The sequence below is a fragment of the Scheffersomyces stipitis genome, chromosome 8 (assembly GCF_000209165.1).
Source record: "Scheffersomyces stipitis CBS 6054 chromosome 8, complete sequence".
Lineage (NCBI taxonomy): Eukaryota > Fungi > Ascomycota > Pichiomycetes > Serinales > Debaryomycetaceae > Scheffersomyces > Scheffersomyces stipitis.
In genome coordinates this window covers 489,198-510,251 of record NC_009048.1, presented here as the reverse complement: position 1 = coordinate 510,251, position 21,054 = coordinate 489,198, and the positions used below count along the sequence as shown (strand labels likewise).

Genomic DNA, 21,054 nt, shown 5'->3' with positions numbered 1-21,054 from the left:
GACCGTGGGTCAGAGAATGAATCGTCAAGAATTATACACTTGGAAATAGATCTGATTGGAGTATATTATATAATCGAAATGATTAAAAAGTAGATAAAGTCTTCATGAATGAAATTCATGAGAAAAAATTTGAAGAAAAGAGCTAGATTCAAATCTTGTAGAAGGTCAACTCTAGAAATTGATACTAGGCAAAGTTCAGAGAAGTTGAATTGTTTCGTGCCACAATTTCCAGGTTCCACCTATCGCAAACTAGAATGATATTGGTGTCGTCTATCTGCTCGTCATCAAGTCATCAAATTCATCTGGCAAAGTTTAAGACTTCTGAAGTGATTACTTGTTCGATATAAAACTACATTCATATTCTACTCTCTTTCTTGGTTTTATAAATGACTTCATTTATATGTAATAATACAGACAATGTAATTTTTATACTAACTCATGAATGCTCCACCAGCAAGACACAAGTTTCTTCTTGTGAAATGGACCTTGTACACGGGAGTTTTCTTAGTGAAGTAAGCCGTCATATGGTCGCTAGTCGCTATGATTTCCTTCTTATTGACCTTATCTACAGCTTTGGCTCTGGCAGCTTCTGGATCAGAGCCATTGCTGGAGCCATTTTCTACAGATGAAAACATCTCTGGCTCCGGTCCAGCATCATTTGTGTCTCTCTTGACATCCCATACTCTCACAGTATTATCGGCACCTCCACTAACCAAGACACCACCATCTCTAGAAAAGGACAAAGAGTAGATAGAAGAACGGCCATGACCCTTCATTGTCTTCAAACGTCTGCCAGTTCCAGCGTCCCAGATGTTGACTACACTGTCTTCGCCAGCACTGGCTAGCCATCTACCGTCTGGAGAAACTGCCATGCAGTTCACAGGCCCAGTGTGGCCCATAAACACTCTGACGCAGTTACCAGTCTGTACGTCCCACATTCTACATGTCTTGTCAGACGAACCAGTGAACACGTAGTTAGAGTTAGGGTGGAATTCTACGCAGTCCACGTCATTGATATGGCCAGCAAATATCCTCAAGGGATAGATATGGTCTGTAGCCCACAACCTGGCAGTTTGATCGTGAGAAGCTGTAGCGAAGTAGTGGCCCAATGGTGAGAATTTGACATCCCAAATAGGCTGGTTATGTCCCTTGTATGATACAAGAGCTGTGTAAGAGTCAAGCGACCAGAGTCGCACTGTTTTATCCTCTGAACCAGATAAAAGGTATCTGTTGTCTGGTGAGAATGACACGCTATAAACAGGACCACTATGGCCAATGAGCTTACGGGTGTTGTCAGAGTTGTAGCGATCTCTCTTAAATACAGATTTAAGTGGTCTTCCATCTAAACTCCACAACTTTATGAAACTGTCCTGGAATCCAGCAGCTATCATATTGGAATCCTCGTTGAAATCTATGCATGTCATGTCGTTGGAAGTGTTGTGGAAAGTATACATACAAACGGAAGGGGCAGACGCTTGTAAGGCTCCCAACTTGATCTTGGATCTGGAATCCTCTACATCTAATATCATTCTTTTGATATCAGCATGGTCCTTAAGAGGAAGAGGCAAAGCTTCTCTGGCTGGAGAATCTGTTTCTGGTTTTGTCATTTCAGCGAATTCTTCTACCAAAGTCTTTCCATTTACTGGAGAGGATCTCTCATCCTTAACCTTGAGCTCAGCTTCTACTTCCTTCTGGACTTCAGGGTCGATAGGGAATTTTCCCAATTTTACCAGTTGTTCGTTGAATTTATCTATTTCGTTTGTCTTGGCCACATACTGTGGAATTCCTTCTTCGGGATTGGCTTCGCCTTCCTGGTCTACTTTGTCGAGCTTGGCGCTGGAAATGACTGTATCCAAATACTGGTTGATGATACGAATCAAGATAGCTCCACCTACAGCTTCATTTTCGTGCAAAAAGTACAATAACAAATTCATCGACGTCTTGGAAACAACGATCTTGTACTTATTTCTTCTGTAAGCAAGTGCCAACTCATTTTCCTTCAAATGCTCTGGCAACAGAATGCCTGCCAACTGGTTGATTTCTACACCGTGCAAGATAATATGGTCGCTCTTAAATTTGTCAAAGAACCGCTTTCCCAGATCCACGAAGTTCTTCGAGATCAACTCAAAGAAACAGTGGATGAACAACGGATACAATACACGCGATAACTCCGGCTTGTACAAGTCCAACGACGTATCAACCCATTTTTTCAACATAGAGTACACAGTGAAGTAGACGTCTGGATCATTTTCGCGTTTCTTCTTCTCTTCCAAATCCTTGATTTCGCGCAATTCCTTCTCTTTAACCAAGCGAATTTCTCTGTCTCTTGCTTCTCTCAATTCTCGCTCTACTCTGGCTTGTCTTTCCTTCAATTCTCTCATCTCGCGGTCGTTCTTGTTCAATTTATCTTTTAATTCCTTTTCCCTTCTAGCAGCATTGGCTGGTGATACTATTTCGCCTGGACTAGCCAACAGACTTGTCGCTGGACTCACAGGCGTTACTGCTGGTGTGGGAGTATTGGAGCTTTCTAATCTCAACATTGATTCTGTTCTATGGTATCCTTTCTTGTTGAGATATTCAAGAACAATTCGGTTCAAATCTGCTTGTGAGAACAGTGGCTGTTGGCCCCTGGGCTGAGCTGGTTGCGATGCCGTCTGATTGGCTGGAGCTCGTACCGATCCAGCTTGGGAAGGTTGTGATGGTTGAGACAGTGTTTGACTAGAGTCTGTGCCAGCAGATCCCCCGACAGACGTGGGAGGGTTCAACTCGTGAGGTTGATTGGTGGCATTGCTGTTATTATTGTCTCCAGCCATGACTACGGTTGAAAGAGAGAAATTGCAGTGAAAGAAGAGAGCGAAGTTGTTAAAGTAGTATATAATTAATTTGTAGTTTTCAGTTTTTGTCGTTCTGAATATTTAGCGAAGCTGAAAACTGAGAGGTGGGAGACATTGCGACATTTATTGGTGAGGATTTGTGCGCGTCCGCTTACACTGTTTACTATTGGAAACTACTGAGCTCTTAACTATGGAGCTAATGCAAACTCTGATAGCGTTATTTATAGATCAAGTTATATTTGATGTTTGTTCTTAGTCAAATCGATCTGAAATCCCAACTCATACTTCTATTATCCAAAAGCACTAAATATAGCATTTTTCTTCTTAACTTATCTCTAACTCTTTTTGTGCCTCTATTGTTCAGATAAATATCAATAGCCCACTCTAGTTTGTATTGATGATGGGCTTGGCCGTGTCCCAAGGTCCTTGTAGTTCGTTCTTATAACGCTGGAGAAATAAGAAATATGCTGGCATTAAGAAAACAATGCCCAATACAGCCACAAACCAGTAGAAAAGGAACTTCGTCCCCAACAATAGTATGATCAAATAGTTGACGAAATTGAAGACGATAAAGTACACCGTCCAGTGTAATCTGTAAAACTGAGCTCTTCTGGCATTGAAGTCAAACAATGGTAGGAGAATATTCACCTGAATCGAGAAGAGAACAAAGAAGAATACCTGAGACGTGCTTCCCAATCTAGAAGCAAGCACAATAGAGTTGGAAAGTGAGATATTGGTCGATATTATTGGTCTATACTGAAGCTCTGAAACATCCAGGGACGACGAGTTCATGGAATAGTCGTGGAATATCGTATTACACACGCAAAGAATGAACGATAGAGCCCAGATAGAATCAGAAGCAGTCGACTTGGTCAAGGACTTAAGTACCGGCGAAAGGATTAGCAAAATGAAGATAATGAGAACAAATGATTTCATATTCAACCGTTGAGAATAATAACCAATTTTGCCTACTTTAGTGTTGTAGCTCTTATCGAAAACTTTCAATATGATAAACCCCAGTATCGAGAGAGCACTAGTCACCATAGTAGGAAGCATCGAACTCCATTGGTGCAAGTAGATTCCCGTGAACATAAGCACGACCACCAATATCACCGAAATGTAAAACACTATCAAAGAGAAATCTTTGACAAGTTTGATATACGAGTATTTGGCAACGGTAGTGTTTCTCTTGAGTTGAGATAGAAATGATTGGTCTGTATAGTTGTCTGGAAAAGGCTGTTTCAAATAGAGCAATTTCTTCCACGATACTTGCGGAGTACGTCGTATCGGAGTGTTGCGCCTTAACAAGTAGCTGTGGGGAGGCATTGGGGACCTGGTTCTAAGCCGTGGGCTGGTGGTGATCTCTGGAGTCTGGCCCCGAGTAGGGGTTCCGCTAAGATCTCCCATTTTGTGTGCCAGTTTGAGAAAGTGAAGTGCTATATATAGAAGATGGTTTGTGACATCAATGAGAACAAAATGATTAGTTGAACTGTGAAGTGGTGGCTATCTGAAGTGTCTAGAACAAATTGTAATCTGCGAATTACTTCATCTGGTTCATAAAGACAGACTCCGTATATTTTCTACATTTTCACGTGACCTCTGAGGTCTATTTCTTTGTGAATTTCTGTGATAACACCATTAACGGCTTCAGGCATGGCAACAAATTTGCCAATAATCGCTCTTCAGTTCACCCAAATCTTTCGCCATGAGCTCCTCCAATATACGTACGGCAGACTCATCCAGTGGGTCATCGAAGCTTCCTGTTCCCAGACATACATATTCCAACTCGCTGGTGTCTAACATTTCCAGTATGAATCCACAATCTCTCTCGAATTTAAAGCCCAACAGGTCTGGTTCCAGCGCTGCCCGCCTAACAAGAACCAATACCAATGCTACCGATGCAATTACAAATGCTAACAGCACTATACTTGGAGAAGGTGCTCCTAGCTTGAGAACAATAGATATGGTGCCGAGCGCCAGACCCAGTGTCTCGTATCTGGACAAACTCTGGACCCAAATCGATGTACTTGATGATGTGAAAAGTATGGCTAATCAAGTACGGCTGAAGGGATCATTTTTCAACGACAAGTTCAACCAAGAGTTGACGAAGTTGAAAGAACAACAGAATAAATTGTTAGAAACAATGTCGTCACAGCATTTCAGCGACATAGGCAGAAGTAGACTGAACCAATTAGTAGCGGCGTCGATTAAGTCTCCCAGCTTAGCTTTGCACTCTACAGGTGGACTTAAGGGTGGCTTGTTGCCGTCGGACAAAGATGAAATAGTAGATAAAGACAAGCTCAAACAGGAAAAGTTGGATGAGTTCTTTGGTGACGAGCAAGGTACCAAGAGCTCTCGAGATATTCTTTACAGAAAACAGAATTTCGACGAGATGAACAAATATGTGGATCAGATTAAAGACGATTTGGTCAATGTGGGAGAGTCTATGAAGCGCTTTGACGAGACAACAAGAGAGATATGGTAGAGATGTAGATTTCTACATAGTAAATATAATGTGTCATGATTAGATTTTTTGTAGCCGGATTACAATAATTAATGATAGTCACCACCATGGTTGCTGAACTTCATGTACATTTATTGCAAATAGAGAACGAAAATGAGATCACTATAGTTTTCACAGATAAAATGCAAAAAAATGTAAATTCACATTCAGATTATCGGATCCATTCAGCTAATGTCAAGCAACACAAGAAATAACAGCGGAAAGCCAATAATTGTTCTTATTCAGTTAATTTCTGCAAGATCTTTCTTCTTTCTCTTTTTGTATTGAGTTTTTCAGTTTTACATACTAAATGCCAATTCACGGTGTCCGTTACTGTTCTTGACTTGTTTTGGAGATACTTAATTTCATTACGCCAAGTAGTTACTGTCCTTATGATATCCATAAAACTGAACTCCATATTATCCTGCCTTTCTTTCGTATCCCTCTCTCATCTTTTGCACCCAAGATTCAAGATTGTGTCTGACGCAGCCGAAAATCTATCCACCACTTCTGCGTCCTAATTTTCCGAGATTCAGGTGGTGCCATTTTCCCGGGCAACCACCCAACAAAACTCCACAAACCCACGGCGGACGTTTACATACTCGGACTTGGCTCGGCAAGACTCCATATCGAATAGAAGGAATAAATCCATCACGATGTGCCGCGCTACCACAAATCCAAATTGTATAATTAACAGTGAAATCAGTGTCGACTCGACCATAATAACAGTATAGCCACTGGATCTCAACACAAAGCGGCAGTGTCGCCGTATTTCTCGACAATCTTACTTTGCAAAACCGATCTAGTTCACCTGAACTCTTGACTCTCATATTGTAGTCTTCAGTCGTCGCAATTATTCTCTCAATCTGCGTACAGGCTTCCGTCCTTTTGACATTAGCTCCAAGATAATAATTATAGATTGGATTTTTCACCGAAATCTATTTTCCAACTCATTTTCTTTTCTCTGTTGACACCTTATCCAACTACTTACACTATTCAATTACAATGGTTCACTTAGGTCCTAAGCCTCCTCAGCATAGAAAGGGTTCGTTGCACGATGTTCCCGAAGCGCTTCTCAAAGAATTGGAGCAGCTTGAGTCTGTTTTCAATGTTAGCGCAGAAACTCTTCGCAAGATCACCGACCACTTTGTCCTCGAATTAGAGAAGGGTTTGAGCAAGAAAGGCGGCAACATTCCCATGATACCCGGCTGGGTTCTTGACTTTCCAACCGGGAAAGAAACGGGTGATTACCTTGCCATAGATTTGGGAGGAACCAACTTGCGAGTTGTTTTGGTCAAGCTTGGAGGAAACAGAGATTTCGACACCACTCAGTCCAAGTACCCATTGCCAGCTACCATGAGAACAGCAAAGAGCGAGGAGTTGTGGGACTTCATCGCTGGTTGTTTGAAGAAGTTTGTGGAAGACGAATACCCAGAGGGAGTGACTGAGCCATTGCCATTGGGTTTCACTTTCTCGTACCCAGCATCGCAGAGTTCTATCAACGAAGGTTTCTTGCAAAGATGGACCAAGGGTTTTGACATTGACGGAGTTGAAGGTCGCGATGTCGTTCCAATGTTGCAAGAAGCTATCAAGAAGGAAAACGTTCCTATTGAAGTTGTAGCCTTGATCAACGATACCACCGGTACTTTAGTTGCTTCCGCCTATACCGACCCTGAGACCAAAATGGGTTTGATTTTCGGTACAGGCTGTAACGGTGCTTATTACGATGTCTGTGGCGAGATTCCCAAGTTGGAGGGCCAGTTCCACGGCGATGTAGCTGGAGAATCGTTGATGGCTATCAACTGTGAATACGGAGCTTTCGACAATGAACTCGCAGTTTTGCCCAGATCCAAGTTTGACCACCAGATCGACGCTGAATCACCTAGACCAGGCCAGCAGGCTTTTGAAAAAATGATTTCTGGCTACTACTTGGGTGAGGTGTTGAGACTTGCCTTATTGGACTTGCTGGCTAAGGGAATATTTTTCAAAGACCAGGACTTGTCCAAGTTGAACCAGCCTTTCATTTTGGACACTTCTTTTCCAGCCAGAATTGAAGAAGACCCTTACGAAAACTTGTCAGACGTCCAAGACTTGTTCCAGCAAGAGTTGGGTATCCAGACAACCGATGCTGAAAGAAGTGTTATTCGCCGTTTAGCAGAAGTAATTGGAGAAAGATCGGCTAGATTGTCAGTATGTGGTATTGCTGCTATCTGTAAGAAGAGAGGCTACAAGACCGCCCACGCTGCCGCTGACGGTTCTGTCTTCAACAAGTACCCTGGCTTCAAGGAAAGAGCTGCTAAGGGATTGAGAGACATCTTCCAATGGGAGACCAAGGAGGATCCAATCATCATTGTTCCAGCCGAAGATGGTTCTGGAGTAGGTGCTGCTGTCATTGCAGCCTTGACCGAAAAGAGATTGAGAGAGGGTAAGTCCGTAGGAGCAAAGAAGAACTAAAAATTCATTCTCTAAGTCAAATGTCCATGTACGAATACTATACTATAGCTAGAATAACTAATAACACAGGTAATGGCTAATTTGTAATGTGAATTATACTGTAGAAGATGCTGTTCATACAAATGGGTGCAAATTTTTGATATCTGTTTTACGTCACGTGCCACAGGAATGACCAGATCGCAGGTTCCACCAATCCTACCAAGCCTTAAGTTAGATGTTTGCCTTTGCCATATTCTTGTGTTTCTGACTTAGTTCACAACAAAAAGAAATTGGGACATAGTCGGCAGACTAATAGTACGAGTTCGCTGAGCTGAGAATTCCAAATATTTCTATATATCTTCAACATGTCTGCTATACTGAAAGAGCCTTTGGTGAAGCAAGTATCAAACAATTCGGAAGACACAGCCGTGTCTAATTCTACAGAAGAACTTGCCGATTCTGTAGAAACAGCCGTTATTTTGGAAGGGAAACAAAAGGGCGAAGTCGAACAAAATCTACAAGTAGAAGTAGAAGAGATCCTGAATTTAGGTCAAGCAGCAGCAGAAGACTACGAAGGCGAGGTTCCTGACGATGTTGATGCGCTAACAGAAAGTAACGATTTGACAGTGATAAGAGCGCAATTGTCTTCTGACGAGTTGGTCAACAACCAGGACATAGAGCATACAGAGTCGTTGATTGAAGAAAGTAGACTGCAGAAAGAATATGAGTCGTCGTTAACGAAATTTGACCTCTGGGATATAATAAAAAAGGGTTCTATCAATTTGGTGTTACCTTTTATTAATGGGATGATGTTGGGGTTCGGCGAGATATTGGCACACGAGATTGGCTTTCGTTACAACTGGGTTGGGGCCAGGGTGCAGCCGGTCAGAAGATTAGAACAGAGACAGAAGAGAGAGTCCAAGTTCTTGTAGAAGTGAACTCACAATACTACGACTAGATATGTATATAGGTAATGAAGTCTAGAATCTAGATAGTGTAGGAAAAAGTAAGGAAAGTATGTAGAGAGGCCCAAAGAATGCGATTACCTATACGTTCTATTAGATTCATTCTATAATTTCATATACGTAGAACTACATTATTGTCCACGAAGAAGTAAAAGAGAACATTTCTTGAAAAATTCATGAGAAGCTGAACGGGTACATACAGTGAAACTCTAAACTATCACAATGAATGATTCAGAGATTTCACATTTTTCAATCGCCGATATCTTCCTGTTGCAACCGTGTGCCACCGGCTACGCCCGTCTCCCCCCTCATGTTGCAACACCATCAGACTAATCCTGGCCCGGGACCATTGTTCCACTATGTATCTATACTTGCACCGGGACATCATGCCGAAATTGCGCACTACTATCGGAACAAAATTCCGATGGTTGAAAAAAAGTTTTGGTGCCCTGTACTGCGATGAAGCTCAACTGAATTGACACTACTTTTACCCAACTAGTACTAATTTAAAGTTCTAGTGGTGCTATACCAATTGTATATAATTGCAAGTTCGAGTTCAATTCTTTGATTTCCAACTTCTTCTTAAATTTGTGCAATTCAAATCACAACCATGTCCACCAGAATCGAAACTGATGCCTTCGGCGAAATAGCCGTGTCCACCGATAAGTACTGGGGAGCACAGAGTCAGAGATCTTTGGGCAACTTTGATATCGGCGACATCAGAATGCCTGAACCAATTGTTAAATCGTTTGGGATCTTGAAGAAGGCCGCAGCAACAGTCAATGAAGAATTAGGAGTCTTGGATCCAAAACTTGCTAAAGCTATTAGGGAAGCAGCTTCGGAAGTCGCTGATGGAAAATTGACAGCCCATTTTCCGTTGGTCGTCTACCAGACTGGCTCAGGTACTCAATCCAATATGAATGCTAACGAAGTCATCTCCAACAGAGCCATTGAGCTCTTGGGAGGGGTTATGGGCTCCAAGAAGCCAGTCCATCCCAACGATCACGTCAACATGTCGCAATCCTCTAATGACACTTTCCCTACAGTGATGCACATAGCTGCTGTCATCGAGGTCTCGAACCAGTTGTTGCCCAAGTTGAGAGACTTGAAAACTGCTTTTGAAAAGAAAGCCGACGAATTCAAGGATATCATAAAAATCGGTAGAACTCATTTGCAAGATGCTACACCCTTGACGTTAGGCCAAGAATTCTCAGGCTACGTCCAGCAGATCGCCTTTGGCATTGAAAGAATCGAACAGACTTTACCAAGATTGTCGTATTTGGCGCAGGGTGGTACTGCCGTCGGTACTGGACTCAACACCAAGAAAGGATTTGACGTTAAGGTCGCTGCAGAGGTCTCTAAACTTACAGGCTTGGAATTCAAGACGGCTCCAAACAAGTTTGAAGCTCTTGCCGCCCATGATGCCTTTGTTGAGACATCTGGAGCTTTGAATACCGTAGCTGTGTCTTTGTTCAAGATTGCCAACGATGTCAGATACTTGGGTTCTGGCCCCAGATGTGGATATGGTGAGTTGTCGTTACCAGAAAACGAACCGGGTTCTTCCATCATGCCTGGCAAAGTCAACCCTACCCAATGTGAAGCTATGACTATGGTCTGTGCTCAGGTTATGGGAAACCACACTACGATTACATTCTCCGGTGCTTCAGGCCAGTTTGAATTGAATGTGTTCAAACCAGTCATGGCCTACAACTTGTTGACTTCCATCAGATTGCTCGGAGACGCTGCCAAGTCATTCAGAATCAACTGTGTCGAAGGAATTGTAGCCAACAAGGAGAAGATCGCTAAGGTATTGAACGAGTCATTGATGTTGGTCACTGCCTTGAACCCCAAGATTGGCTACGACAACGCCTCCAAGGTTGCTAAAAACGCTCACAAGAAGGGCATTACCTTGAAGGAATCGTGCTTGGAGTTGAATATGTTGACATCCGAAGAGTTTGACCAGTGGGTCAGACCAGAGAACATGATTGGTCCAAAGGACTAGTTATATGTAAAACAGTGATAACTATTAATTACTCAATCTATGAAATGTGTATGATTTAATCGTAGCATCATGAAGGATATTTAATGAATTAATCAATCAATGAACTCAGTATACAGTAGTTTGTAGGTATAGACAAAGTGAATCTTCACTTTTAATGTGAATGTAGTCTACGACGCTATGGATTGCACGTCATCTCTTTCACTGAAAGCAACATAATCTCTATTCTTACCCACGGGAAACCTCTTTGTTTCCTGACATGTCATACATTTGTGAACAAGAACATCGTTATGGCTTGTTTTCTGCTTCGACAAGTTTTCTATGCGCATCGTCATAGTTAAGCCTGGGATCAAGATAGAGCTACATTTCTTGCAAAGAGTTCTTTTAAGCGACGGAGACAACTTGAGCGTCGTCTTCTTTGCTACGAGATCGAGACTGCGGACCATATTACGCGAGAGCTTGCTGTTTTTAGCGACTGCAAAATGGTTGGCTGCTTGGTAGAGAAACAGAACTCTGGCGTAGTTGTCTTTGTGAGGAATGACTTTTGGAGCCTTCTTCTTTTGGGAGTTATTCTTAGGGGGCATTTCACACAAATAAGAATGAAGTGAGTTATGGTTATCTATAAGACCAAACAGCGTAGTGTGACTAAATGAAGAATCAATGGAAATTATTTTTGAAAATTTGAATTGCAAATTCGCAGACTGTGAAAAATCAGAGACTCTTTAGTGTGACAGCAATTTTTAACTATGGGATTTTGATTGTGAGAAGCGAGCCTGAGAATCTGATCTGGTGCGACATTTTTTGTTCGGATGTCGGAGACTGCGACATCTCCAGAGGCAAACATACTTCACCATTGGAATATCTCCAGTATTTGCCAACTCTTTACTTCTACAGCATTCCAGTTTTACAATCAAAAATACATCATGAGTGGATACGATAGTGCTTTGTCCATTTTCTCGTATGTATCGAAACAATTGAAGAGCTAAGGTTTTAGATTTCGTACTAACTTTTACAGACCTGACGGACATGTTTTCCGTAAGTATAGATAGAGTGAACAAAACAATGAAGTATTGAATGAATAGTGAATTCGAACAGAAATTAGTGAATTTCCTCCATGAACGCATTAAACATAGAGAAAAGCATGTGAATTGAAGATGTGATGCCGTTATGTTGAAATATTTTGTACTGCCAGTTGTTCTATTATCATATTCCCTAGTTCCTTTTTGCCATTTAATGATTCATATTCCTATCCGTCATTTGAATCCTGTTCTTTCTTCGTGATTCCTATTTTGTTCAACTTTTCTTCAATAATCTTAATTCAAATTACTAACAACTATAGAGGTTGAATACGCTTCTGAAGCCGTCAAAAGAGGTACCTGTGCTGTAGGTGTCAAAGGCAAGGAGTCTGTAGTCTTGGGCTGCGAAAAGAGAACCACATTGAAGTTGCAAGATCCTCGTATCACTCCTTCTAAGATCTGTAAGATCGACAACCACGCATTGTTAGCATTTGCCGGATTGAATGCCGATGCCCGTATCTTGGTGGATAAGGCTAGAGTCGAGGCACAGTCACATAGATTAACCCTAGAAGACGCTGTTTCCATAGAATATTTGACCAAGTACGTTGCTGGGGTGCAGCAGAAATATACTCAGTCGGGAGGTGTAAGACCGTTTGGGATTGCCACCATCATTGCTGGATTCGACAGTAACGACACTGTGCCCAAGTTATATCAAACAGAACCTTCGGGAGTGTACAATGCCTGGAAGGCTCATGCCATTGGTAGATCTTCCAAGACTGTTAGAGAATTTTTGGAGAAACATTATGAAGAAGACTTGTCTGACGAACAGACCGTTAAGTTGACTATCAAGTCGTTGTTGGAAGTTGTTCAGACCGGAGCCAAGAATATCGAGGTGTCGGTGTTGAAGACAGGTAATGTGATCAAGACCTTGACTGTAGACGAAATAAAGACGTATGTCGACGAAATCGAAGCTGAAAAGGCTGCTGAAGCCGAAAAGAAGAAGAAGCCCAGAGATTAGAAGCATTAATATAGTTCATGTTTTAAGACTAGATTCATGAGTAGTATGTATTGTAGAATAAGTGATTCATATAAACGTCTTGCAATATTTTAACATAATGAATCATACAGAAACGTAGTAAAGTAGTATCAGGTTTGTCATTATGATTCATACATAGATATATGATACATACTGTTGTTTATTATTATCTTATTGTACATGTGTTCCACGGTATCACTTTCTTTTCTTCTTGTTGTTACTAGCTTTGGAATCACTACCTCTCTTCTTATCACCCTTCTTGTCTCCAGCCTTAGCTCCAGGTTTAGCTACAACCAGAAAGAATCCATCCAATCTTCCCTGGACTCCTGTTTTCAATCCCTTCTTCAACTTTTCTGCTCCGCTTCTGATTCTGTCTTCGCTGAATCCCTTTTCTCTGACCATGTATTGGATAAGTCCTTCTACATCTGGCTCTTTCCACTTCAAAGTGACTTCTTCACCTTTTGTGACCTCTGGATCCATGAATAACTGTCTGGCTTCATCGTACGGCCAGTTTTCTGGCACTTTATACTTGGAAGTAGGGTTGCTATTGATGTGTTCAATGATCTTTTCTAATGAGCCATGTTCCTTGATAAGCTTGTAGGCTGTAACGGGACCCACTCCCTTGATGGTTTCACAGTAGTCACAACCAAGAAGAATACACATATCGATGAATTGCGGTTTTGTCATTTCCAACCCAGCAATTGCTTCCGAGTAGGTGATCTGGTTGATCGGCATCTTTCTGGCTTCGGCAAAAGTCAAGTGCCTCAACAAGTAAGGTGGTTCATAGCACAAGGTGTCCATATCTTCGGAAGCAGCTGCAAACACCTTTCCAGTTCTAGCTAATTCGGCACATTGAGCTTCGGCTTCACAGGGCGCATTTACGTACGGTATTCCCATGAGTTCTAGAAGCTTCTTTGCCTCGTCATTTTGCTCTCTGGAGACTCTAACAAGTCTTTTCTCAAACTTCATTACTTCTGCCACAGTTCCAGTATCCTTGATAGAATCAATCTGCTTTTGAGCTTCTTCTCTTTTCAATAATCTCTTTTCAAGTTCGCCTCCTTTTAAGACAGGAGGTTTTCCGTCAAAGACGTATACTGGCTTGATATTGTTTTCCACCATACGGATTGTTCTGTAGAACATACCAGACAAGTGAGATGTCGTTTCTCCGCTCTCGTTGGTCAATTGCTGCCCATCTGATTGTCTGACGGCAATAAGGAACTGGTACAAGCACATGGAGGCATCGATAGCAACTTTACGACCAAATAAGTTTTTCAACTGAAACTCCTTGAAGGCACCAGGTGAATGCTCTTTAATGAGCTGGTTGAGTCCTAGAATGGTTAGTTTCTGGGGAAAAAACGAAACGAAATTGGACCGTATAGTCAGACTATTGCAAATGACAGCCAGTCTTTAGAAAACTTACCTTTCACACCCATTTCTGTAGATTTTAGTAGCAGGTGGCAGATGGCTCTAAAGAATGGAAAAGGCTTTCTCCAGATCTGAGACAGATGAAAACGCGTCTTAACTATGGGAAAAATATAAAATGCGTATAGTGAAAAATTTATGTAAGAAAAAATATCTACAGCCACCAAAATTCAGTACTGATATTTGATTTATGAAATGTAAGTACAATATCTATAGTAATCATTAATGTGTGTTCAATTGTAGACAACCAAGCAGAAGTGAATGTAAGCCAAATGTAACAGTAAAGCAAACAATGAATACATTATAGTAGGTTGTATAATCGTAATATAGTTGGTACAGTAACATTGATTCAAAGCTAAGACATTACGATTAAACTAAACAATAGATGGTCTATCTGGATTGGTAGATGTTGCCGTTCGAAGCAGTACTCTTGAGATCTTGCTGCGAAGGTTGGGCAGTAGGGGGTTGAGGAGGGAGAGGAGCCGATTGTCTGTTTGGGTTCAGGGCATTTTCCTTCAAAGCAATCAACTGCTTAGATCTGAAGCCTTCGTAGTGAACGACAGAAGTAGTGTCGATCAAGTCATGCAAGTGGGTTCTGGTCAAAAAGTCTCTCAAGAAGACAAACTCACATTGGCTGACGTCTTCGATGTTGATGGCTCCCCACTTAGTCTTTCTACCCTTAACGAGCTCACCGTTGATCTGGATATCGTTTTCAGAGCCAGCGATAGCAAATGGAATCAACGACTTGATGTCTTCGTTCAACTGTCTTTCTTCTGGGTACAAGTCGTCGCTATCGTATGGATAGATGTTGAAGTTGTACTTTACGAATTCGTTCTGCAAGAGCTTCTTGAAGTTTGATCTCTCTTCAAGAGTCAACGAGTCTGACTTGGCGATGATTGGAATAACGTTGGCAATCTCCGACAACTTCTTCAATGCTAGCACATCTAACTGTTTCAACTTGGTGCCGTTGGGTGGGATAAAGTATAAAATGGCATGGACTCTGGTGTCTGGAATGAATCTTTCTCTTTGAGCGGTTAACTCCTTCCTCAAATATTGAGAGTGTTGTTCCTTGATATATTTGACCAAAGGTTCCCAGCACTTCTCGTTATTGATCTGGTCACCAAATCCTGGAGTGTCAATCACGTTGATGTTCAATCTAACGTTGTTTTCTATTAATGTATGGGACGTGACTTTGATCTCAGTGGTCTTCTCAATAGGCTCGCTCACAGATCTACGGCCATTAGAGGTTGCCAACTTTGACAGAAATAAGGTGTTGACCAACGTCGATTTACCTAAACCAGATCTACCTACTACCATTACGTTGAACTGGAAGCCTCTCTTCAACAAACGGTTCTCGATTTGAGTGGTGATGGTGTCGAAACCAACGTATTTCTGGGGCTGGGTGAATTGCTCTTCTACTACAGACATTGTGAGGATTGATGATAGTGAAAAATTTGGTAAAGTTGATAACAATTGATATCCGCTAATATGTTAGATCAATGATATACTTGTATACTATTGAACGAAGAAAAGGATCTTGTAGAAAAGATTGGAAAGCACTGAAAAGAATAACAACTGTAGAAAAAATTGGTCGGCTGTTAACTTCAGAGAGCCTTTTTTGGGCATGTTTATGTTTGCTAATTCACGCGTAAAGACGGTGGACACACGACGAGGCGGGTCACGTGAGGTCCAATGAAACAGGGCGACCACAAGTGAACATGATAACTAGTGCAAGTACGGTTGGAGAAGCATGTTGTGATCTATATCATGTGATCTGAGGTATACTATCTGAAACTATCTAAAATATATACCAAAAGTTGGCACTTATTTTCAAATTGCTTGCGCTTATTGCTACTGATTAAGAAGTGCCAGTTGATTTCGCAGCCTCTCTTTTTCCTCCTTGTAGAAGCTCAGTCTACAAATAAAGATTTTTCTGGGACTTTTGGGTCACATGACTTTGCGCACACGATCAAAGACTCAGTGAAAAATTTCAATTCAACTAGATTCTTTGTTTCCTCCATCTTCAACATAGTCTTCTATATATCGTTCACGTCACAGCATGTCCTTATCGTTGCGACTTGGCGGCTCGTTTCTCAACGAAGCTCTTCTCGGCTGGGTGCCGAGACTCACCCTCGGTTTGGGTGCTTCTAAAACTTCTGGAATCGCCAGAGATTCTAGGTTGGACGACTTGAAAAAGCAGATAGAAGCCAACAACGGCCAGCCCCCTTTCATGATCGACAACGGCACCATCTTGAGGGCCGCTCCTAAGAAGAAAATGTCACACAGAAGACACAGAACCAAGTTGTACACTCCAGGCGACAAGCAGATGCATCCCCTCAATAACATTGTCAGATGTCCAGCATGCGGTCACGTCAAGAGATCGCACTTCATGTGTATGCACTGTTTTGCTGAGATTAGGACCTTTTTGAAGGGAAAGAAGAGGGAAAATGGCTTGATAAAGGATGTTGAAAACCCACAGAGCGACTTGGACCCCGTAGACGAAAGAATCTTGTATCCAGGCAAGTTTGTCCAGGAAGATGAAAGAATGTTGCAGAAGAAGGAGTGGATTCCTGTAAGAGAAGAGCCCTTAATGTACAACTCCAAACAGACCAAGCATATTAAGAGATGAGTCCAGGAGATGGAACGGAAAAGTCGTTTGAAGGAAGAATCAAGAGGGAGGCGGTCGTCAAGATGGGAATAGTAGTCTGATGACATTTCCTACAGCATATAGTAGAACTCTACAAAGTCTATATTAACTTGTACATAAAATAATATAACGTTACCATTAGTTTTTCAGAATTGAGAAGCAATTTATAACTCTCTAGAAACTACAGCTTCTCTAAAACTTTTTACAGCCTTTTAACTCATGGAGCAAGGCGCACAACTTCCCATTCATTCTTGTCAATACTTTCTCTTCTGTATGTGATTCTGTCGTGCAATCTGGAAACTCCTCCTTGCCAGAATTCTACTTCTAATGGCACGATTCTCATGCCTCCCCAATGCTCTGGGGCAGGAATCTCATTGTCTTTCAATGCCTTGAATTTGTCTTCGTACTTGTTGTTGATCTTGTCCAAGTCGTCTCTGGATGAAATTACTGAAGACTGAGGAGAAGCCCAGGCACCGATTTTAGAACCTCTAGGTCTGGTATCGAAGTATCTCTGAGTAGTCTCTCTAGTGACAGGTTCCATTAAGCCTTCAATTCTGACCTGTCTTTGGATGTGGGGCCAGAAAAACGTTAAGGAAGCGTGTTTATTGCTGTTGAAGTCAGCAGCCTTTTTGGAGCTACCCCAGTTGGAGTAGACTACAAATCCATAATGGTCCAATTCCTTCAACAAGACAATTCTAGACGAAACACGACCAGAAGGCAAGCGGGCTGTTGAGAAGTTGGTGGATTCAGGAATGATGTCAGAACCTTTAGGAAGTTCAGTTTGTGCCTGTTTGAACCATTTGTTGAACTGGAGTAGAGGGTCTTTCTCGATTTCAGCTTCCTGGAGATGGCCCTTGGTATACTGGTACGTTTCTGGAGCGAAGAGAAGAGGCACTTGTGTATCGTGCACGGGCTCGGAAGACATATTTCTTAATGGGTATATATATTTAGGTGAAGATCTAAGCAATTGGCGGCTAAGTATAGTCGGTTTGAGCACAGATCTAGGGAACATGGCTAGAAGAAACTAGGGTGAAAAATTCTGGCTGGGGCGCACACCGTAGTTATACTAAAATTTACAGAGCGCCAGTGAGAATTTGTGGAGTGCTGCGAAATAGCGACATTAGTCACAGAAGGTGCAAATTGCGGTGCAACCGGTGACTGATAGAAGGGAAAGATAAAAAGAAGCTGGCATTCCAGTGTAGGCAAGAGTCAAAATACGGGAAACAGAGTCAGAAGTGGAATCAGAAGTAATGACTTCATCCCATTGGTCATTTGCGTGTTGGGCCAATCTCCATTATTTATCTGTCATTCGCGTACGTGCAATTAGTGACATCTCTGTATGGCATGATTCTGTGCGGATCAGACAGTCTCGTGATTCTAGAGCTACAAAGAGGTTCCGTATATTTGCCAATAATGTTTAGTGCTATGTAGCCTCTGGTGTGTAAATACGAATGGCAAGTATATTTTGACTTGTGAAGATAAGATACTGGTGAAGCCAGCAGAGCTCAATCGTGTTTCCGTCTTGTTTTTGGACTCGCAAAAATAGTGAGACCCTCCCTAACTTTCAGACTGAAATATGGGGAAGATGAGCACTCTCAGCTGCTGAAGTCAACTTCAAGCAGATAAACGAAAAACAGTTCAATACTTTAATCTTCTCATATGTTCTACTATTCGCAATCGCTGTGTTATTCTCTCTTGGCATGTCATATTTATAAAGATAGTAATTTTGTCTTTTCTACTGAAACCTCGTCCCATCCTTATCGTACCAGATCTCTTCGCAAGTGAAAAATTTATTTTTCACAGCCAATAATTTTTCATTTCTTATCCTATTCTTTAGAACAACCTCGCCGTTGCTTTCACAAATTGCTAGGATGATACAGCCGTTATCAGATATAGCAACCGAAATGTCTCCTGATCCAAATACAAAATACGACGATCAGCAACTGAAAAGGCGCAAACTCGAACAACAATCGTACCCTGATGTATCTAGAAATATTTCAATCTACAGCATCTCCAGTAAGCACCCTTTGAACGTAAGACCAGCAGGAAACTCATATTTGACTCTGGAAGATGTTGCATTGAAAGAAGCAAAACGGAACCTGTTGGGACATCTCAATATGTTCCCAGAAGAGTTACTTATGGAACTCTTGACATACATAGACGATAAAGAGACCTTGCGGAACCTTTCTCATACTTCCAGAATCCTATACGCATATCTTTATGATGAAGAGATCTGGAAGAAGCTCTTTGTGAAAAGCATAGAAGACTCGACTCAGAATCTGCCTCAAAAGTGGAACGGTTCATGGAGATGTACCGTACTTGGAATTGATAAGAAGCATCTGGCCAATATCATACTACCAGATAACCTTGTCTGCTCCGATATCTTATACAGACCTTTCCAATGTTCACAGATCAACTATGAAAAGTTATTCCGTAAAATCATACAGGAAGAAGAAACCTACCATCTCGATGCCTTGTCAGATAACCTCAAGCAATTACCACCTGGCCGAATTCAGAGAATACCAGAATCAGAATTGTCTCTCGAGCAATTCAATACAGAATATCATGATGTGCCCTTCATATTAACCAATAAAGACAAGACCAGGTGGCCACGCTGGGATTTTCCAACTTTGTTAAGTCGGTTTCCGAATGTAAAATTCCGTCAAGAGGCCGTTCAGTGGGATTTGGCACTTTATTCTGAGTATTTGAAGTCTAACCTTGATGAAAACCCATTGTACTTATTCGATTGTAGCAGTGAAGCTATGACTACTTTACGTAAGGAGTATGACTCTCCTCTGATATTCAAAGAAGACTTGTTTACTCTTTTTAACTTGAATAATGGACAACTGAACTGCCGTCCAGACCATGCTTGGTTGATAGTAGGACCAGAAAGATCTGGTTCTACCTTCCACAAGGATCCCAATTATACATCTGCATGGAATGCAGCTTTGAAGGGCAGAAAGCTTTGGGTGATGTTACCTCCTGGAATCACTCCACCTGGTGTAGGCACTGATGAAGAAGAAAGCGAAGTGACTTCACCTGTAGGAATTGCTGAATGGGTTATCTCAGGTTTCTTTAACGATTCGTTGAAGATCAAGGAATGCTTAGTGGGAATCACATTCCCAGGTGAATGTATGTACGTTCCATCAGGTTGGTGGCATTCGGTTATAAACTTGGACGACTCGGTTGCGTTGACTCAGAACTTTGTACCGTTTTCCAAATTGACCAATGCCATGAACTTCTTGAAAAATAGAAGGGACCAAATCAGTGGGTTCCGCCCCTATCCAGTCAAAGAATCAATTGACTATGCGGTAGAGACGCTTCTTAAAGGAAAGAATAACGAGGATATAGAGAAGATGAGGGAGTACAGTGAAAAATTCAATTCCTTGAACTTGGGAGAGAAGTTAATTAATGAAGACTGCGGTGAAATCAGTGAACTACCACCCATGCCTGTTTACGAGCTTTTCAAGCAGTTGTTGATACTTAACGGAAAAGAAGATGAGTTGGCTACAGCTTTGGAAGAGTTGAAGAAGCTAGAATCGAGAAACAGAGCAAAAACTTCAGGTAGGAGTGAAGCATGGGAGAAATTGACTACTCCGGCACTTGAAGAGCAACAGGGATTCAGTTTCGGGTTCAACCTCGATGAAAGCAGCGATGAGGAATGAGAATAGCATATGTACATAGACTCAAAATAGCATAGTATCATAATACATCAGACCACGGATAACTTTTATGGGTCAATGATAAATTTGACTGCGAAAACTGACAAGCACAACCGTAACTATTATTTTGTTGTTTACGGAGCCGTAAATATATACGACAATTGTAAAAAAGCTTATTGAATTGCTCTCTTTCGGGTTGAAGTTCTCCGGTCTGTTGGCAGTCCAGCCCGGTTTCGTTCACGAATTTGAACACAAACAAGCAATATTTGGTGGACATGATGTCAAACTGGGACAAAAGTGTATAAAATATTTCGCAGCAAACGGTGCAGACTGAACCGTGCGTTTTGTGGGGAGAAAATGAGAGAAGTGTGAAAATTCGTTCCAGGAGACGCTTTTTTAAAGATAAACTCGTATATGCATCAAGGGGGATGTGTAATAGAGAAAGAGTTGCTATCTGTTGGATACTGTATTGTTATCGGCCTACTCTGAATTTATATTTAATTATGGGCTGAAGAACTCCACCGTCTGTTCCTGAAT

General features: G+C 41.7%; 12 protein-coding genes across 12 annotated transcripts; 7 read left to right on the top strand and 5 right to left on the bottom strand. All coding sequences in view use genetic code 12, as the record gives it.

Annotated features, from left to right (window-relative positions):
• Positions 1 to 431: 431 nt before the first annotated feature.
• TAF5 (TFIID and SAGA subunit) lies at positions 432 to 2,813 on the bottom strand (the record flags this gene model as incomplete). The annotated part of the gene is made up of 2 exons (XM_001386453.1): positions 432 to 2,718; positions 2,752 to 2,813. The coding sequence occupies 2 exons, from the start codon at positions 2,811 to 2,813 to the stop codon at positions 432 to 434; spliced, it is 2,349 nt and encodes a 782-aa protein (XP_001386490.2).
• A 405-nt stretch (positions 2,814 to 3,218) lies between these two features.
• PICST_33798 (predicted protein) lies at positions 3,219 to 4,160 on the bottom strand (the record flags this gene model as incomplete). The annotated part of the gene is made up of 1 exon (XM_001386452.1): positions 3,219 to 4,160. One exon carries the CDS (start codon positions 4,158 to 4,160, stop codon positions 3,219 to 3,221), a length of 942 nt encoding a protein of 313 aa, XP_001386489.2.
• Positions 4,161 to 4,539: 379 nt separating this feature from the next.
• On the top strand, positions 4,540 to 5,319 carry PICST_33797 (predicted protein; the record flags this gene model as incomplete). Its single annotated transcript, XM_001386653.1, has 1 exon — positions 4,540 to 5,319. One exon carries the CDS (start codon positions 4,540 to 4,542, stop codon positions 5,317 to 5,319), a length of 780 nt encoding a protein of 259 aa, XP_001386690.2.
• A 1,023-nt stretch (positions 5,320 to 6,342) lies between these two features.
• HXK1 (Hexokinase) lies at positions 6,343 to 7,876 on the top strand (the record flags this gene model as incomplete). Its single annotated transcript, XM_001386652.1, has 1 exon — positions 6,343 to 7,876. One exon carries the CDS (start codon positions 6,343 to 6,345, stop codon positions 7,789 to 7,791), a length of 1,449 nt encoding a protein of 482 aa, XP_001386689.2.
• A 487-nt stretch (positions 7,877 to 8,363) lies between these two features.
• Positions 8,364 to 8,702, top strand: PICST_50184 (predicted protein; the record flags this gene model as incomplete). Its single annotated transcript, XM_001386651.1, has 1 exon — positions 8,364 to 8,702. A coding segment is annotated over one exon (339 nt), but the record flags the coding sequence as incomplete, so codon positions are not given.
• A 178-nt stretch (positions 8,703 to 8,880) lies between these two features.
• On the top strand, positions 8,881 to 10,983 carry FUM1 (fumarase). Its single transcript, XM_001386650.1, has one exon. It carries the CDS (start codon positions 9,346 to 9,348, stop codon positions 10,735 to 10,737), a length of 1,392 nt encoding a protein of 463 aa, XP_001386687.1. The 5' UTR covers positions 8,881 to 9,345; the 3' UTR covers positions 10,738 to 10,983.
• A 1,083-nt stretch (positions 10,984 to 12,066) lies between these two features.
• Positions 12,067 to 12,768, top strand: PICST_63922 (20S proteasome subunit; the record flags this gene model as incomplete). The annotated part of the gene is made up of 1 exon (XM_001386649.1): positions 12,067 to 12,768. A coding segment is annotated over one exon (702 nt), but the record flags the coding sequence as incomplete, so codon positions are not given.
• A 213-nt stretch (positions 12,769 to 12,981) lies between these two features.
• On the bottom strand, positions 12,982 to 14,219 carry PICST_33791 (Exodeoxyribonuclease; the record flags this gene model as incomplete). Its single annotated transcript, XM_001386451.1, has 2 exons — positions 12,982 to 14,114; positions 14,207 to 14,219. The coding sequence occupies 2 exons, from the start codon at positions 14,217 to 14,219 to the stop codon at positions 12,982 to 12,984; spliced, it is 1,146 nt and encodes a 381-aa protein (XP_001386488.2).
• Positions 14,220 to 14,523: 304 nt separating this feature from the next.
• On the bottom strand, positions 14,524 to 15,642 carry CDC10 (septin). The gene has a single exon (XM_001386450.1). The coding sequence runs from the start codon at positions 15,634 to 15,636 to the stop codon at positions 14,599 to 14,601; it is 1,038 nt and encodes a 345-aa protein (XP_001386487.2). The 5' UTR covers positions 15,637 to 15,642; the 3' UTR covers positions 14,524 to 14,598.
• A 625-nt stretch (positions 15,643 to 16,267) lies between these two features.
• PICST_79943 (mitochondrial ribosomal large subunit protein) lies at positions 16,268 to 16,997 on the top strand (the record flags this gene model as incomplete). The annotated part of the gene is made up of 1 exon (XM_001386648.1): positions 16,268 to 16,997. One exon carries the CDS (start codon positions 16,268 to 16,270, stop codon positions 16,835 to 16,837), a length of 570 nt encoding a protein of 189 aa, XP_001386685.1.
• A 75-nt stretch (positions 16,998 to 17,072) lies between these two features.
• PDX3 (pyridoxine (pyridoxiamine) phosphate oxidase) lies at positions 17,073 to 17,780 on the bottom strand (the record flags this gene model as incomplete). Its single annotated transcript, XM_001386449.1, has 1 exon — positions 17,073 to 17,780. The coding sequence occupies one exon, from the start codon at positions 17,778 to 17,780 to the stop codon at positions 17,073 to 17,075; it is 708 nt and encodes a 235-aa protein (XP_001386486.1).
• Positions 17,781 to 18,759: 979 nt separating this feature from the next.
• Positions 18,760 to 20,520, top strand: PICST_33787 (predicted protein; the record flags this gene model as incomplete). Its single annotated transcript, XM_001386647.1, has 1 exon — positions 18,760 to 20,520. The coding sequence occupies one exon, from the start codon at positions 18,760 to 18,762 to the stop codon at positions 20,518 to 20,520; it is 1,761 nt and encodes a 586-aa protein (XP_001386684.2).
• Between the last annotated feature and the right edge of the window lie 534 nt (positions 20,521 to 21,054).